This window comes from Chrysemys picta, chromosome 6, assembly GCF_011386835.1.
Source record: "Chrysemys picta bellii isolate R12L10 chromosome 6, ASM1138683v2, whole genome shotgun sequence".
Lineage (NCBI taxonomy): Eukaryota > Metazoa > Chordata > Testudines > Emydidae > Chrysemys > Chrysemys picta.
The window spans coordinates 94,332,060-94,348,161 of NC_088796.1; the positions used below are offsets into that span (position 1 = coordinate 94,332,060).

Genomic DNA, 16,102 nt, shown 5'->3' on the forward strand with positions numbered 1-16,102 from the left:
TTTTTCCCTGTAAAATTTAGCTAGTTGCTCATATTCACCTAGATTAGCTAGGGGTTAATGTCCAGAGTGTGATTTTTGGCTAGCACGGTTGGTTTACAACAGAAAAATCTTCTTCCAGAGTGGGCAGGAGAACTGTACGATTACCTTGCCAAACAGTTCTTGACAACATTTGTGGAATGTTGTGGCTATAGCAGTTCAAGCTATAGCATCAGGTGGAATAAAGGCTGTAGTTCTAATGTGGCTGTGGAAACCTCTGCTGAAGGTAAAATTCTTAAAATGTGTGTCAAGGTTTAAAAGAATGCACCCATTGATCCTTAACAGATTTTGTAAGTTCTTGTTTACAGTGTTGTAGCCATGTATTCATGGACTGAATAGACGCACTGGATTTATGGCTTATTATAACAATCTATAACACACACACACGTACGTACGTACGTACGTCTTTCCCCTCTATAACTGGAGGGGTGTTAACGGCCATTTGACCTTGAATGGTCCCTTGGAATACAGGTCTGTCGCATCTTACGTGCATTTAACATGCGCGATTTCAGCTTTACACCGTCGGCAAAACCAAAAAAAGAAAAAAAAATAACAATTTTAATACTGTACCTGTAGTGCGGGCGATTTCGCCCGCCATTCAACTCAATGTAATTTTGACTATCCACGGTTTTCGCTTTACGCGCTAACCGCGGAATGGAACCCCCGCATAAGATGAGACTCGCCTGTATATGCTTATGCTAACCAATCTGTTCCACCTTATATTTAGCTGTGACAGTCTGAGTACCCATCCCAGACCTCAAAAAGAGCTCTGTGTAGCTCAAAAACTTGTCTCTCTCACCAACAGAAGTTGGTCCAATAAAAGATCTTACCTCACCCACCTTGTCTTGTAAGTTATTGTCGATCCTGGAATCAGCACATCGATCAATCACACATAGAGGCATTTAAACCAAAAACCACCAACAATTAATGAATTGTTAAAACTGGAAGAAGCATGTGGCCTTATTTAAGCTCTTCCAGTTTATATAAACTAATATGGATGTTTAAGAATAGCTTGTGTTCTGTTTTTTGTTAGTGAATGCACAGGACATTCAGAACAAAAGTGGAATTCAATTTGAAAATTAAAGGATGTCCCTGCTAACCCATCATGTACTTCTTTTGTAGAGAAAATGACCGGGTGGTCATGGTTAATGGGACCCCAATGGAAAATGTTCCCCATTCTTTTGCAGTGCAGCAGTTAAGAAAAAGTGGGAAAGTGGCTGCCATTGTAAGTTAACAATTACTAATTCTTTGCATTATAGTTGTACCTATAACCCCAACCAAGATCAGTACCCGCTGTGCTAGGTTATACACTAGTTCATACACACAGTAAAACCTTCCATGCCTTAGAGCTTGCAATTTAAATAAAAAGCCAAAACTGTATGTGGGGAGAGGAGAATATTATCCCGTTTTATAGATGGAGAACTGAAGCAAGTGGGGAAGGATTAGGTGACGTGTCCAGTGTAACACAAGGAGCCTGTCTATGGCAAAGCAGGAAAATGAGCTCAGATCTCGTGAATCTTAGTGCAGTGTCTTAACCGTATGACCAACCACAGTTAATGTCTCTGTTGTTGCCTATTTATTTATTAATTAATTAATTTAATTAAGATGGAGACAACATGCTGTGCCCTGTACAAGACACACAATGTACAGTTCCTTTCCAAAGAGTTTACATCTAAACAGGTTGAGCACATGTTTCTTACCTCCCTTAAGTAGAGAGTATTGTTTGCTTGGGCACAGCACAGTTTTTAGAAGCTTTAAAAAAAAATTACTTTGTTTATCAACTTATGCCGTTAAAGCAATTTAAAAAAAAACAAACCACTCTTGCTCTGTTTAGATGGATGAAACTAAGGGGATGTTTCTAACAACCGACATAGAATTTTAACCATATCACTTCACAGTGTTTTGAAAACAAAGCTTCTTGAACAATAAGTTGCTTAGAGGCTCTTGCTTTTATGACCTAGCATTTGAGATTTTCAGCATTTGGAATATGATTTAAAATGGATGTTGAGAGAGGTGCTCTTCTTTGTTTTTGTTTTGTGTTTAATACAAACAGGTAGTGAAAAGACCACGGAAAGTGCAGCTCACCGTTCTAAGGAGAAGCCCCTCTCTTGACCATGATGATAGAGCTTTCGATGTACTGGATGACCCAGCAGAGTTTGATGGCAGGAGTGCTCGAAGTGGCTATAGTGATCGGAGCTGGCATAGTGGCCATGGAGGTCGCAGTCAAAGCTGGGGAAACAGCCCTGATAGGAGCTACCGAAGAGATCAAGATAGAGGGCGCAACTACAGGAGAGACCACAGCAGGGAACGCAGCTACAGCCGGGATGGAAGTCGTGGCAGGAGCATCGACAGGGAGAGAAGCTTGGACCGAGAACGCAGAAGAGACCGGAGCAGGGGCAGGAGCATCGACAGGGAGAGAAGCTTGGACCAAGAACGCAGAAGAGACCGGAGCAGGGGCAGGAGCATCGACAGGGATGATGGCTATGAACGTGCCGCTGGTGACTACAGCCCACCCAGGGATTACAGTCACAGACATCAGCCTGACCCTAGATACGACCAGGAAGCAAGGAGTCATAGTCGAGACAGACTGAATTCCCACAGCCCCTTGCTTGAACCACGACGCCAACATGAGTACCCAGGACAACAGGATAGACCTATCAGTGTTCTCCTAACAAAAAGCAAACCAAATGAAGGTAGCTGTGGGGGGGGAGGCAGGAAACGCTTCTGGTGAAGGGATAGATTTAAGGGGAAAATGCTGTTCTCTCCATTGGCTATTGGGTGGGTGGCTTTAATACTCTACGTACAACTGCTTACCTACATTCCTCCTCCACTCCCTTACCGTTGTGTGTGGGTGCCGTCTACTCTTTGTCCTTGGACATGGGATTTCCTCCTTGCCTGTACCATCCACTGCTCTAGTCTCTCTGGGTCACTGTGCACTCTCGTTCATTCCTCCTATGAGCTCACTACCCTTCCAGTTCTGATGGAATCCACGACTTTGATCATGGTTAAATTTACACCAAAGTTAAATTTATACCTGGCACTTACAGATTAAAGAGAACCTGCTGCATCCTGTCTTTTAGTGTTTGGTTTGGCTTAGGTTATTTGCTTTAGTGGAAGGCAGGCGAGGTTTACAAAAGTATAGTTTGGGTGAAATGGGTTCATACATGCCCCTCTAATGGCTCAGGGTTTGGTTCAAACTAGAACTAGTTCATTCATTGTTAGAGTAATTAAAAAGTAAACTTTTAGCAAAACATTGGAGGGTGCCTGTGTGTGTGTGTGTGATGATTTTAATAGCGTCACAAAAATACATATGTCGTGCAACAAAACTACACTTTAGATTGGGTTGTGTCAGCATTTCACTTTATAAATCCTGTTTTCCTGGGATTTATAGAAATCCACTGCGTGGGGGCACTTGGCATATTGTAAATCGTCTCTCCATAGGAGCAAACCTGTTCTTCTAAATCTGGAACACACCACTGCATCTATCTTAATAGCATTGGTGGAAGGGGGAGGCTTATGTTTTGTTTTTTTAAATAAAAATTAATTTTGCACATGACAGGATCACTTTCATTACGAGTTTACAAAAAAAAAAATTATGCTCCCATATGTAAAGATAATGCACACAGAGATACGTACTGTGCATGTAGAGAAAATCTGTTTAACGACTTTGCTTAAGAAGTTTGTACGTAGCTAACAGGTGGTACAAAAACACCATGACCATTCAGAGCTGTAGTAGCCTGTTTTGTATGTGATGGTGTTGAAAATGGGAAAATAGCTTAATTTGACAATTCTAGAACAGGCTTCTTTCAAAACAGATATTTTACTTTTTAAAATAGAATACAGTGGTTTTGGCCCCTCTATGCTGCTGGAGCTGTGCAGGAATCTAGCAACAGCTGTCCTGCTGACAACTCCACTGGCGATGGGACTGTACTGGCATAAAGCCAGAGAGCCAACTCCCTCCCTATCCCCCAATGTAGGGGGTGCATCTGGGGAGGGGAGGGACCATGGCTCCACTTCTCAAATACTGTAGTCTCTTAGGGGCTATGCTAAGTTATCCTAAGTTGGTGCCATGACGAGCCACTACCATTTGAGAGTGGGGGAACCATAAATGCCACCCTAGATGCCCCCACTGCCCTCCCCAGCCTCCTGCACTAGCAGAATATGGCACAGGAGAGAATCTGATCCATTAGGTACAAAAACCTGTCATTTACAAAAGTGAAATGTGAGACCGTTGGCAGTGTAGGACTGATGTCCCGTCCTTGAGTCTCACCATGTTACCTCTGCTTCTTAAGGGGCCTGATTCCCTTTTTACTATAATGTGCTGTGTTGCATGTGATTGTGGTTGATGTGTACACAGCCTAGTTATTAGATGTAAACAATTACTCATTCTGCCAAACTACAGGCTGTGGATTTTTTTTCTTCCTTTTCCAGAGTATGGTCTCCGACTTGGAAGTCAGATTTTCATAAAAGAAATGACCAGTACTGGCCTGGCAACTAAAGATGGTAATCTGTATGAAGGAGACATAATACTCAAGGTGTGTTGTGGACAAAGGCATGCTGAAGCAGCATATATTTATTACAATGCTTCTTTCTGTGCTGAGGTGGTTTTTTTGTTTTGTTTAATTTAAAAACCTAATTAGAACATCTGCTCACTGGAAAGGGGATGAGCAGATTTGATCTTTGACATGACTTCTTATTGCCATTTGTGTTCTTAATTGTTTGCTTATAATAGTACTTCTGCCTTATATGTACAGATTAATGGTACAGTGACAGAGAATATGTCGCTAGCTGATGCCCGAAAATTGATTGAGAAATCACGAGGAAAACTCCAGTTGGTAGTCCTCAGGGACAGAAAACAGACACTGCTCAACATCCCTTCATTGCATGACAGTGACTCAGAAATAGAAGGTGAGGTGTCTTAAGGCCAAAAGGTAATGTCAGTTCTACTCCCTGTATAAACAGAAAGTGAAGCTGTTTATATAAAGTGTTTCTCATAGGATAGTGGTAATGCAAGTACCATATTTGATTGGTACCTATATTGCAGCTATTCTGTAGAAAGACAAAGAAGCAGCAAACTCTTTTCCTTTGGTGTAGGAAGAACCTTCAGTCACTCAGCAGGCCTTGTGTCTTTCAGTGACCTTTCTAGCTGATTCATGAGTAATGTTGACTAAACAAAGCAAAGCCCAACTCACCATGGCCAGAAGGAAAGTCATTTTAATACAAGGCCCGATTCATGACAATGGTGGGATGAGCTCAGTTTTATTTCACTCTAAGGACACTTCCACTCCTTCCAACATTCCAGGGAAGGAGACAGAATTATGGAATCAACAGTCCTGGGGGCTTAGTTTAGCCTCCTCCAAGCAACTTCCTGGATCTTTTTCATATGAATAGTCCCTCTAAGCATAACCTGCATTGGGAAGGGTGCTGGTGCTTCACTGGAAACATGATGCTGTTAATTGATTCAGGAAGTGTGTTTCTGGTATGAGAATATTCAGTGCAGCTTCTTGGAGCTTTTCCTGCTGAGAATGGGTCGTGGCTTGAATTTGTGAGCTACAGGGAAAATTGTTTTTCTCTCTGAAGGACATTTAACAGCTCAGCTTCATGTTGTTTAACAGTGAACCCTCTGGACTTCCAAAGAAGAAATTGGGGAGGGTAATGACAGACAAGCCATTTTCTTTTATTTAATCTTTTACTATGCAAGATTCGGTTTCAGTTCTTCGCAACCACTATCTCTTCATTTTATAGTTCTCTTATTTCTATAACAATAAAGCTAGGCAAGAGCTCAAACCAGTAGGATGTTAATAATAGTTGGGAAAAGTTTACACTTGCTTTTGATGCTCCTTGGAATTTCTTTCTGGATGTTACAAAACCTTCCTGAAATATTTTGTGGGAGACAGAAGCTCTGAGAGGTGCAGGTCACTTCTCTTTCTAGCCCCAGCCACAGTCAAATCTTTTTTCCAGAGCGGGGATAGTTTATAAATACTTCATATTTTCTATCTAGATTATTGCAAGTAAGTAGATGTGGATAAATGTGCAATGAAATTGAAGACCAATATCTTAAACAGACTTACTGTACTGTTCTCTCAATAGATATTTCTGAAATTGAGTCAAACCGATCAAGCTCCCCTCAAGATGACCAAAAATTGCATCACTCTGATTTCGACTCTCATTCCTCCAATGAAAAACTAAAGGAAAAGCCAAAGTAGGAAGTGTTACTCTTCTTTTTCTTACTAAAGAAGACATTTTTAATGTGTACCAAATTTTGTTTTAATGTTCTCAATTTGTTGTTCTTTTTGTTAAGTACAAAAGAGGATCCACCCAACAGGTTGTCCAGGATGGGAGCGATGCCCACGCCTTTTAAATCAACCAGTGATATAGCTGCTGCTGTCATAGTCACCGAGACAAACAAAGAACCAAAATACAAAGATGACCCGCCAGGTCAGAGCTACAAATGTCCCATTTGAGATGTTTTTTTCCTCCAAACAAAACCCATTCGCTGGCGGGAGGAGGGGCGGGGGGTGGGGGGGGGGAGGGAATTCCAAGGGGTATAAACCCTCATGCTTCAGGAATTAAGCCAAACGTGAATTGGAGGGACTTAGGAAGAAACTTTTCCTATGGCTCCCCAGATTATTCCTTAATTGTCGTCTACAGGATTTCTTGCACCTTCCTCACCTGGTACTAGCCACTGTCAGAGATGGGATGCTAGACTAGATGGATTACAGGTCTGATCTGGTATGGCAGTTCCTGTGCAGAGCAGCCTGCAATTCTTCTTATCTATAATAAAGAACTAAATAACCAAGTCTTTATTCCATTGAAAAGAGAGGACAGGAGAGAGCTTAAAGATAAAGCACAAAGGTTAAATGTAGGTTGAGTGCTCTTATCCTCAGAAGTGAATCTATACAATTGTACTGACAAAATCCTGGCTCTGTTATCTCCCAGGAAGGTAGGGTCTGAAGGCATCTCTTATCCACATCTTCCCCAGCTGATTGACAGTTGGCATAAATTGGCTCAAAGGGAATTCACATCCAGCCTTTTTGGCTGGCATAGGCTGACTGGCCTTTGGGGAGACCTTAAAAGAGGACAATTGGAGCAAGAGATTGAATAACAGATTCCTGACAAAAAGAAAATTGTAGGGGGGGAAAAAACCATTTGAAAAGGATTACATAATTGGGAGATGAGCCTGAAATCATAAGTTAATTTACTGCCTTGACATTTGTTCTTTAGTTACTTTTTACTTTTGGACACTGCAGTCAGAGTGCCTTGTGCTTTAGGCTGCAGATCTGCACTCTTTACTGGCATACGTGATGTTGTTGTAACTGCTGCCTGTAACTAAAAACCTTTCATTCTTTTATGTCTTGTTTGTCCAGTTAGATAACTTTATGGTTTTTACACACAGTATTTCAACCAAAAGTAGCCCCAAGAACCTTTCTTCGGCCTAGTCCTGAAGATGAAGCAATATACGGGTATGCTTCTTTCAACACCTGTTTTTTCTCACCATCTATCCATATTGCTTTTTTTGTTTTCTTTGGCTGCTTTCTTCATGCATTCGTAGTGGTTTTCCCCTAAACAGTCCTATGTCAAGAAAAGATAACTTGGGTTCTGTATTAAATAGCTGACTGACAACATTTAGGATGAACTTAGTTTTAAAAAAGGAGGCCTAATGTATATGCACAAGAATGCATGCCCCTATATTTGTATATTCAGTCCCTGATTTCATAGACTGATTGTAAATGCAGATTGCTAGTTAAATACCTACCTTTGCAATTTGCACACACAAACACAATTGCACTTGCAAATGTAGGTATGTATCTTTATGCATGGTCCTTGGACCTCCTCCTCTATTTTAATCTATGGTCTCTAATATCCAAAAATCTAATATGCAGAGAGAAATGTAATCTATAAAAAGGGCATTGATAACTTTGAAAAGGATAAAACTTTAGAGGCTGGATTATCATAAAGTAAGGCCTAAGGTCTGGGTATGGGGGTTTTGTGTGTGTGTGTGTGTGTGTGTGTGTGTGTGTGTGCCTGCTTTTGTACACACCCATTCCACAGTTGTGTATATACAAGCTGGAGATTTTTGCAGCTAAATGTGTATCTTCTCAATCCCTAGTTTGTGTACTGTATGCAGCTGTGTAATCTGCACACTGAAAAGCAGTAACAAAATGTCTGTGGACCTAGGACCTAATTTTTTTTAATCTACCCTCAAGTGAAATGTGATAATGTTGACCTCTAGAACTTTGACTGTCTAGAGTCTAATATTTGAAATCACTAAGGTGCTTTATAGGAATACAACCTGGATACTTTTTTAACATAAATTATTAAATGGGGAAATGGGCTGGTGTTGGGGAGAAAGTAATAAATCAGTTGGAGATTTGGATTAAAGGGGTGATCCCTAAAGAAGGGGAACTGAAGATCTGTTTATTCCATAGTTCCAGTAGATAGTTGGGGTTAAAGATCTGAGAACTGATCAACTTCTGAAAGGCTGTCTCGGGGTCAAGTCCTGTGTATTGCAGATATGGATAATGGGTACAAATTGATATATCAGTGTTTAGTTATGGTTCAGTTGAAGAGAATTTATGGTACAGGCTCTAACTGGTATGTTGAGTGAACGATAACAGAAAGGCAGTGTCCTCCAAGTATGTGAAGGTCATCCAGGCATACAGCATTTCTGGCAGAGAAAAAGCTGAACTTACTCCAGTACTTGCTGTCTCCTTGGAACAAGAGAGGATTGATTCAACTTACCAATTGGGCATTCTTGACACTCTGCCAACAAAAGAAAGTCTGAAGACTTCCATGTTATCTGACTCTCCTATTAATGACCTGGTAGAGTATTACACTGCATTCTGCATAATGTAGAGAGGAGAAAAAAATCTGTGTGTGATTGCTCATAATTCATTTAAACTAGTATATTTTAAAAACAGCTCTCTATGTGAGGCAGATGGCCCAGTGGTTAGGGTTCTAGCTAAGGACTGGGGAGACCTGGGTTCAATTCCCAGTTATGTCACAGACTTTCTCTGTGGCCTTGGGCAAGTCACTTAGCCTCTCTGTACCTCAGTTCCCCATCTGTGCAACAGGGATAATAGCATTACCCTACCTCACAGGGGTATTGTGAGGAGGCATACATGAAAGACTGATAGATGCTCACATAGTACAGTGATGGAGCCATATAAATACCATAGGGGGATTGACAGCAAGCATGCCTAAGTTTACTTCCTACAAATGATGGGTGTCATATGTATAATATTTGGCCTGGCTTTTTCTTTCTGCATTTGAATACTCTAGTCCTAATACAAAGATGGTAAAATTCAAGAAAGGAGACAGTGTGGGTCTGCGGCTGGCAGGTGGGAATGATGTAGGGATATTTGTCGCTGGAATTCAAGAAGGCACCTCAGCTGACCAGGAGGGGCTACAGGAAGGAGATCAGATTCTTAAGGTACCAGTGTAAATGTTCAGCCCTGCAACTAAAACTGCCTGTTCCTTGATACCATGTGAAAGGATTTGCTTTTTGTACTTTTATCAATATGAAAAAAAACATAAATCCATATTACTTTATTCCTAGGGACAAGGTCACTGTTCCTAGAGCATGATTTTTTTTTTATCTGAATTCTTAAATTTTGACTTCTGCTGTTGAAATTGATTAAGACTCAATAGGAGAAGCAGTTGGTAGAAATGTTACACAACACAAATGCCCAAAGATGGAAGTGGATACGCTCACTAGTGACTCTTCCAGTCTCCAGCTGAGAAAACAGACCACAGAGCATGAGACCAGAGTATCTTCCCCTGTCTCCCACGCATCGTTTAGCTGTTGTCCCTCTATGACCTGATTATTTTCTCCCTCCCTTTGCTCACATTTTAGTTAATAAAAGGTGATAGATGTTGTTTTATCAAAACTCCTTAGGTTTCCCTCCTCGTTGTTTTTCTACCCCAAAAATCTCTTCTGAGACTGTGGCTCTCCTTTTTCTGTCTATCATGTCCTCCTCCTGAGTTTTCTCTCCTGTCTAAATCAATTGGGCCTGATCCGAAAGCACTCTGAAGTCAATAAAGATTCTAACTTGATTTCAATGGGGTCTGTCTCAGTCCCCTAGTCCCCTGCTTCTCAGGTTTTCATTTCTCTAATTGGTTGCTGGCCTGAACAGGTTTTGAAATAGTAACTCCTTTTCTGAAGCGTGTTGATTCTCCTTCACTGTCTCATTTTTCTCTCTCAACTTTCCTCCTGCAAATAGACCCTGACTGGCCCAAAGACCTTGCACTGGGAATCACTGCACTCTAGTACAGCTCTTCCCCTAGCGTCTCATAGTTTGTCCAAGGGAGTGGACATCACTTCTATGTCCAAATAAACAGCTGAGACACACATGGAAAAGGGGGTAGGGTGAGTCCAATTGAGAGGCAACCACAAGGATGTGCTCACAACTCTAGGTGACCAGAATGCGTCTGGATGATATTGAAACTAGGGTACAATCCTGTGATGAATTATAACCATCTGGAGCACACCAGTGCATCAGATTACTTGAAGTTCCTTGATTACTTAGCACAACACTATACTTGGAATACGTGGGGTTTTAACTACAGAACAGCATAATATGTGGAAACAGATATATCCTTACCTGGAAATGAACCTTTTCTTATGTACCCTGGCCATCTGTGCCCATGTTCAGGCATTTTGTAGCCCTTCACAAAGTTCCCTTAACAGTAGGGCACTTTCAGGACGTCACTCGTAGTTACAGGTAATCCATTTTCTGCATACCTATAATGTCCATTGGCATAAGCCAATGAACCTCTGTATTGATGATACTTTTTTTTTTTTTTTAACCATAATAAAACAGCCTTTTCCTTTCCTCTTTTAGGGCTTTATTAGACTAACTTTTTCCTAAAACATTTCTTTTGCATCAGGTAAACACGCAGGATTTTAGAGGCATTGTGCGGGAGGATGCTGTTCTCTACCTGTTAGAAATTCCCAAAGGTGAAACTGTGACCATTTTGGCTCAGAGCAAATATGAAGGTAGGCACCTGGCACCAAAGGTGTGACAATGTTTGTTATGATTCAGTATGACAGGCATTGAAAAGAACAGTAGGCCTTTCAACTCAGCTGTGTTTTGCTGGGGACATCACAGATGCTCTTTCTCATTTCTCACTTTTCAAAACACTTTTTAATTGCCCTCATTTTAAGTATTGTAGAAAATTATTGCTTTTGTGTCCAGCTGACTCCCATCCTGGACATGTGGAGGAGGAGAGGTGGGCTGGCCGCTTCACCGTTTAGCTGGTCAAAGAAGAGCCCTGCTCTACTCATCCACCCAGCCTGTAATACGCACCTCTTGCTAGCTCTGAACCTCCGCCATTTAGTTCTTGTCCCCCATGCCCAGTAGCTTGGGCGGCCAAGATGCTGCTCCTTGCTGCCTTCCCCTTCAGCCATGGGATCTGTAGCGGGATTGTTGTCAGCAATGCAGGGCTTTTATCCATGAGGCAATAAGCAAATACAAATGTTTGCTTGGTTTTAGATATTACTCTGTGTGTGTGTGTGTGTGTGTGTGTGTGTGTGTGTGTGTGTGTGTGTGCGCGTGCGCGTGTGTATGTGCTAGAACACTTAGTAATATACAAATTATTTTAAAATTGGAAATATAGGGAGAGAGCTGGGAAAGCTGACAGGACTGCATGAAGAATCAGTTCAAATATCCAGTTCCCTGTGCTGGAAGTGGTTGGGAATGCTATGGATGCAAACCCTGAGGCAGGGAAAACAGTTTTGTGTTGCTCTGCAGTACAACGCACCTCTCACTTCCATTTAGGGTGACCAGACATCCCGATAAAATCAGGACCATCCCGATATTTCAGTGTCTGTCCCAAAGATCGGTCGGGATGCAATTTGTCCCAATATCCGCCGGCAGCACTGTTTGTTTTTGTTTATTTGTTTGTTTTTTTGTTTGTTTTTTTTGCTAGCCGGCAGGACTCAGCCCCGCCACCCCCCCCACCCCCCCATGTGTCCCAATATTTTCTTCCCCTCATCTGGTCACCCTACTTCCATTGGCTGACTAAAGCAATGATGTTGACAACTTCCAGAGCGAATCAGATGGAATGAAGGGCGGGAGATGGGGGAGATTTTAGGGAATAAAAGGGTGGGCAGGCATGGGAACATGCCAGTTCACCTTTTCTTTCCCACCCTGAGGATGAAGAAGAGAAATTTCAAAGTTTTTGGACTAGAATAACAGCTTAATCTCTCCTTCACTAATTTACAGTATTTAAGTTACTGTTGCATCTGAAGAAGTGAGGTTTTTACCCACGAAAGCTTATGCCCAAATAAATCTGTTAGTCTTTAAGGTGCCACCAGACTCCTTGTTGTTTTAGTATTTAAGGTTGTAGGCTTGAAGTGCAGGTGAGTAAAACACCACCCATAGAAGACTGTCACAGCAAGGTATAGGACATCTATTTAGCAAAGTTAAACTAAATGATGTCATGTCTTGTCTTTCAGTGTATAGAGACATAATGGCCTGTGGCAGAGGGGATTCATTTTTCATAAGGAGTCACTTTGAATGTGAGAAGGAATCTCCACAGAGTTTAGCATTCACCAGAGGGGAGATCTTCCGAGTAGTTGATACACTGTACGATGGCAAACTGGGTAACTGGCTGGCTGTGAGAATTGGAAATGAACTGGAAAAGGGCATCATTCCAAATAAAAGCAGGTACATTGATTTCACACCTGCCCACCCAATGTTTAAAATAAGAGATTCCCCTCCCCCCCCCTCCCCCCCCCCTCCCCCCCCCACACACACCTACTTTTTATTCTCACCCTATTCACCATTTGTATAAACCATTTGGGAGAGGAAGAAGGGGAAAAGAGGGATGGATGGTGTCCATGTTCAAGCGATCACATTCATAGCAATAGTGTGTGTAAAATCAACTTTTAAAACTATGGAATTAGTCGGTAACAGCTGAGCAAAGATGGCCTTGTAGCGAAGATACTGCAGTCAGACTTGTGAGATCTGGGTTCTAATCCCAGCTCTGCTGTAGACTTCCTAGGAGATCTTGCACTAGGTGTGTACTTTTTCCATGCCTTAGTTCTCCATCTGACAAATGGGAATAATACTTTCCTACCTCAAATGAGAGAGGAGAGGGTAAGATAAATAGCATATGTGAGGCACTCCAGTATTACAGCGATAAGTGTTATGGAAAAAGCCTCTAATACTTTTCTGTATGCTGCATGTTCTTAGGGAAAGTGTGTTTTCGTGGCTTGACAATTTTAATTGTATTCTATGAAGTACTAAGGGTGACTGTACTGTTGTGAGAATTTTTTTTGCTAAATTTGCTTTTACAAACCCAGTTAATGCAGACATATTTTAAAAAGTAATTGGTTATCTGATAAAAGCAACAGAGGGTCCTGTGGCACCTTTGAGACTAACAGAAGTACTGGGAGCATAAGCTTTCGTGGGTAAGAACCTCACTTCTTCAGATGCAAGTGCATCTGTTAGTCTCAAAGGTGCCACAGGACCCTCTGTTGCTTTTTACAGATTCAGACTAACACGGCTACCCCTCTGATACATGGTTATCTGATGTGCTTTTAATGAAGAATTTCGGAGTGCAGCAAAGTCGTATCTAAGTGATATAACTTTCAATATAGTTGCAGTTTTATTTTAAGAAAAAATCTTCAATTCTCCTACACAAATGTTCCTAAAGTTACTTTTAAAGTGACTTTACAGTGTACTTCCATGCGGTCCTGCTTGGTTTTTCTTTCCTATGTGGTGCACCTTAGTCTATTCCTTGTTATACTGATCTGACCAAGGGGGCTTTACCTTTTGGATTCAATTTAAGATATCTGAGGAAGAGATGATGGACAACAGGAGGTGGTCGTTAGGCAATTTGCCCATCATTTCATGATGGGTTGCTTCCTCTCTTTCCATCTCCACATACACCACCTTTTCCTTGAGCAGCTACTTGGCATGCATTACGTTTGTCATTTGCCTTAGCAGCCAGAGGATTGATTCATGCACAATAAACCTTGCTGCTGAGGCAAGTCAGAGCATCTCTCTGATATTAATTTTGCCTGCTTCATGGCAAGAGTCCCTGGATACCCCTCCACAGATTGCCTACCTGCCGAGTTGTCCACTGTATTTACAAATTCATATCCTGGATTCTGCTGAGGTTCTTCCTTTAGTGTGGCATGTTTTCCCTTTGATTGCATTTTTCAAATGGATTCCATGCTGTTCCTTTCAGAGCTGACCAGATGGCCAGTGTTCAGAATGCCCAAAGAGATGGCTCGAGTGACAGGGCAGATTTCTGGAGAATGCGTGGCCAACGATCTGGAATGAAAAAGAATCTGAGAAAGAGTCGTGAAGATCTGACAGCGATTGCATCTGTTAGCACAAAGTTCCCAGCCTACGAGCGAGTTCTGCTGCGAGAGGGTGAGTGAAACTTTACAGAACTGAACACCTATTCACAGCTTGCTGTTATTGCCCAAGTTTTACTGTCATTTATGTGGCGACTTAATAAGTGTCACCACCCATCTTGGGCTCTAGGCTAAATGTAAAGTATAACAGAAAGTGGTAACATGCTATTCTCCTGGTCAAGATTCTAACTTCTGAGTGCAGCTGTTTTCTGCTCTAAAAAGTGTCACTGCAAACACTGCTTCTTGGAAGTCCATGTTTGTCTCTTCTTTACTTCTACATCAAATTTGCTCACTTCACAAGTAAACAGATGTGTTTTGGTTTTGGTATGTTTTGGCCAGCCTTGCAAACATTACCTGGGATATGAAAGTTTAGTTGTGTTCTTTCTGGCTCATTCATAGACACCTGTAATAATGATTCTTTAGGGCAAATTCAGTCCTCAGTTACACTGGTGTAATCCCATTGCCTTTATTAATAGAGTTGCCTGGATGTAACAGAGGGAAGAATTTTTGTCCCCGTAATAATTCTCCTGATGTTGCATGAGTCAGGATAGTTTCTATTCTCCTGTGCTGTGTTGGTTCTACTGTACTAACAGGAACAAAAAGTAGTAAAAACACTCATGGGGTCACCGAGCACAATATGGCCTTCTCCCACTGGCTTACGAGGACCATTATGTTACTGCGTTGGCCTCAGAATAACAACACTCTCTCATCTCTTTGCCACTGTAAAGTGCTCTGATCCTGCAAATGCTTAAGCATGTTTGTAACTTTAATCATAAGAGTAGTCTCACGGCATTTAGTGTGGCTTCGAGGGCAGTCTGCAGGGCAGACTAGTGAAATTGTACTATACGTGCTCAAATGGCAGAATCATCTCAGCTGTTCTTGATTCTGAATAATGTGAAGGACTATCTAAGCTTTTCTTTTTTTCATTCTTCTCCCTTCCAACTTTTTATAATTGTGTGTGTGGAGGGTGTGTGTGTGAATGACTCACTTTTCCCCATTGGTAAGTCATACATGAAGTCCCTTCGCATTAGGAAGGGTCCTGCATGAATCACTGGGAACCAAAAGGTAGGTAGGTAGGTAGAGGGGTGTGTGTGTGTGTGTGTGTGTGTGTGTGTGTGTGTGTGTGTGTGTGTGTGTGTAGGATATTAGTCTTAAAGATTAAATTGAGCCTTTTCTGCATGCTTGTTTCAATACGTATTGCCATGGTGATTTTATATGTAAAGACCTTCTTTCTCAATATTTTTTTCTTCAGCTGGTTTTAAGAGACCTGTGGTGATATTTGGCCCCATTGCAGATCTAGCGATGGAAAAGCTGTCAAATGACTTGCCTGATCTGTATCAAACTGCCAGTAAGTCATTCATTACTTTTTCTTCAGCAGTTTGGCTCTTCAGCATTGAATTTTGGGGGAAGGGTAATTTGAACACTCATTTCACAACCGAAAAAAAAATCTGTTATCATTGCAGAGACAGAACCCAAAGATGCAGGTTCAGAGAAATCAACTGGTGTGGTGCGTTTGAACACTGTGAGGCAAATTATTGAGCAGGTAAAGTATTTCTGTTTGAAAAATGTTTGCTATCAAAAGCAGATTATTTGTTTGTTTTATTTTATTCCTAAAAACTTGGAGAAAGAATTCTAACATATTAATATGCAAGAAAATAAATGTGTTAATGTGCATTTGAAATGAAGCTGGAACTG

At 41.5% G+C, this 16,102-nt stretch overlaps 1 protein-coding gene and 1 long non-coding RNA gene across 26 annotated transcripts in view; one reads left to right on the forward strand and one right to left on the reverse strand.

Moving 5' to 3' along the window:
* The window catches only part of TJP2 (tight junction protein 2), a 90,141-nt gene that overhangs the window by 64,051 nt on the left and 9,988 nt on the right, over positions 1–16,102 (forward strand). For all 25 annotated transcript variants that reach the window (XM_065550471.1, XM_065550463.1, XM_065550466.1 and 22 more), the window contains 13 exons: positions 1,159–1,261; positions 2,090–2,729; positions 4,468–4,571; positions 4,791–4,944; positions 6,127–6,238; positions 6,338–6,474; positions 7,433–7,499; positions 9,319–9,469; positions 10,927–11,035; positions 12,497–12,707; positions 14,236–14,423; positions 15,660–15,755; positions 15,871–15,950. In XM_065550471.1, the coding sequence (XP_065406543.1) occupies positions 1,159–1,261; positions 2,090–2,729; positions 4,468–4,571; positions 4,791–4,944; positions 6,127–6,238; positions 6,338–6,474; positions 7,433–7,499; positions 9,319–9,469; positions 10,927–11,035; positions 12,497–12,707; positions 14,236–14,423; positions 15,660–15,755; positions 15,871–15,950 (2,152 nt within the window). The remainder of the gene's footprint in view (positions 1–1,158; positions 1,262–2,089; positions 2,730–4,467; positions 4,572–4,790; positions 4,945–6,126; positions 6,239–6,337; positions 6,475–7,432; positions 7,500–9,318; positions 9,470–10,926; positions 11,036–12,496; positions 12,708–14,235; positions 14,424–15,659; positions 15,756–15,870; positions 15,951–16,102) is intronic.
* LOC122173746 (uncharacterized) lies at positions 16–14,239 on the reverse strand. The gene is made up of 2 exons (XR_006174492.2): positions 14,113–14,239; positions 16–548 (listed from the first exon to the last, which is right to left on the reverse strand). It is a non-coding gene; the product is annotated as an uncharacterized LOC122173746 (long non-coding RNA).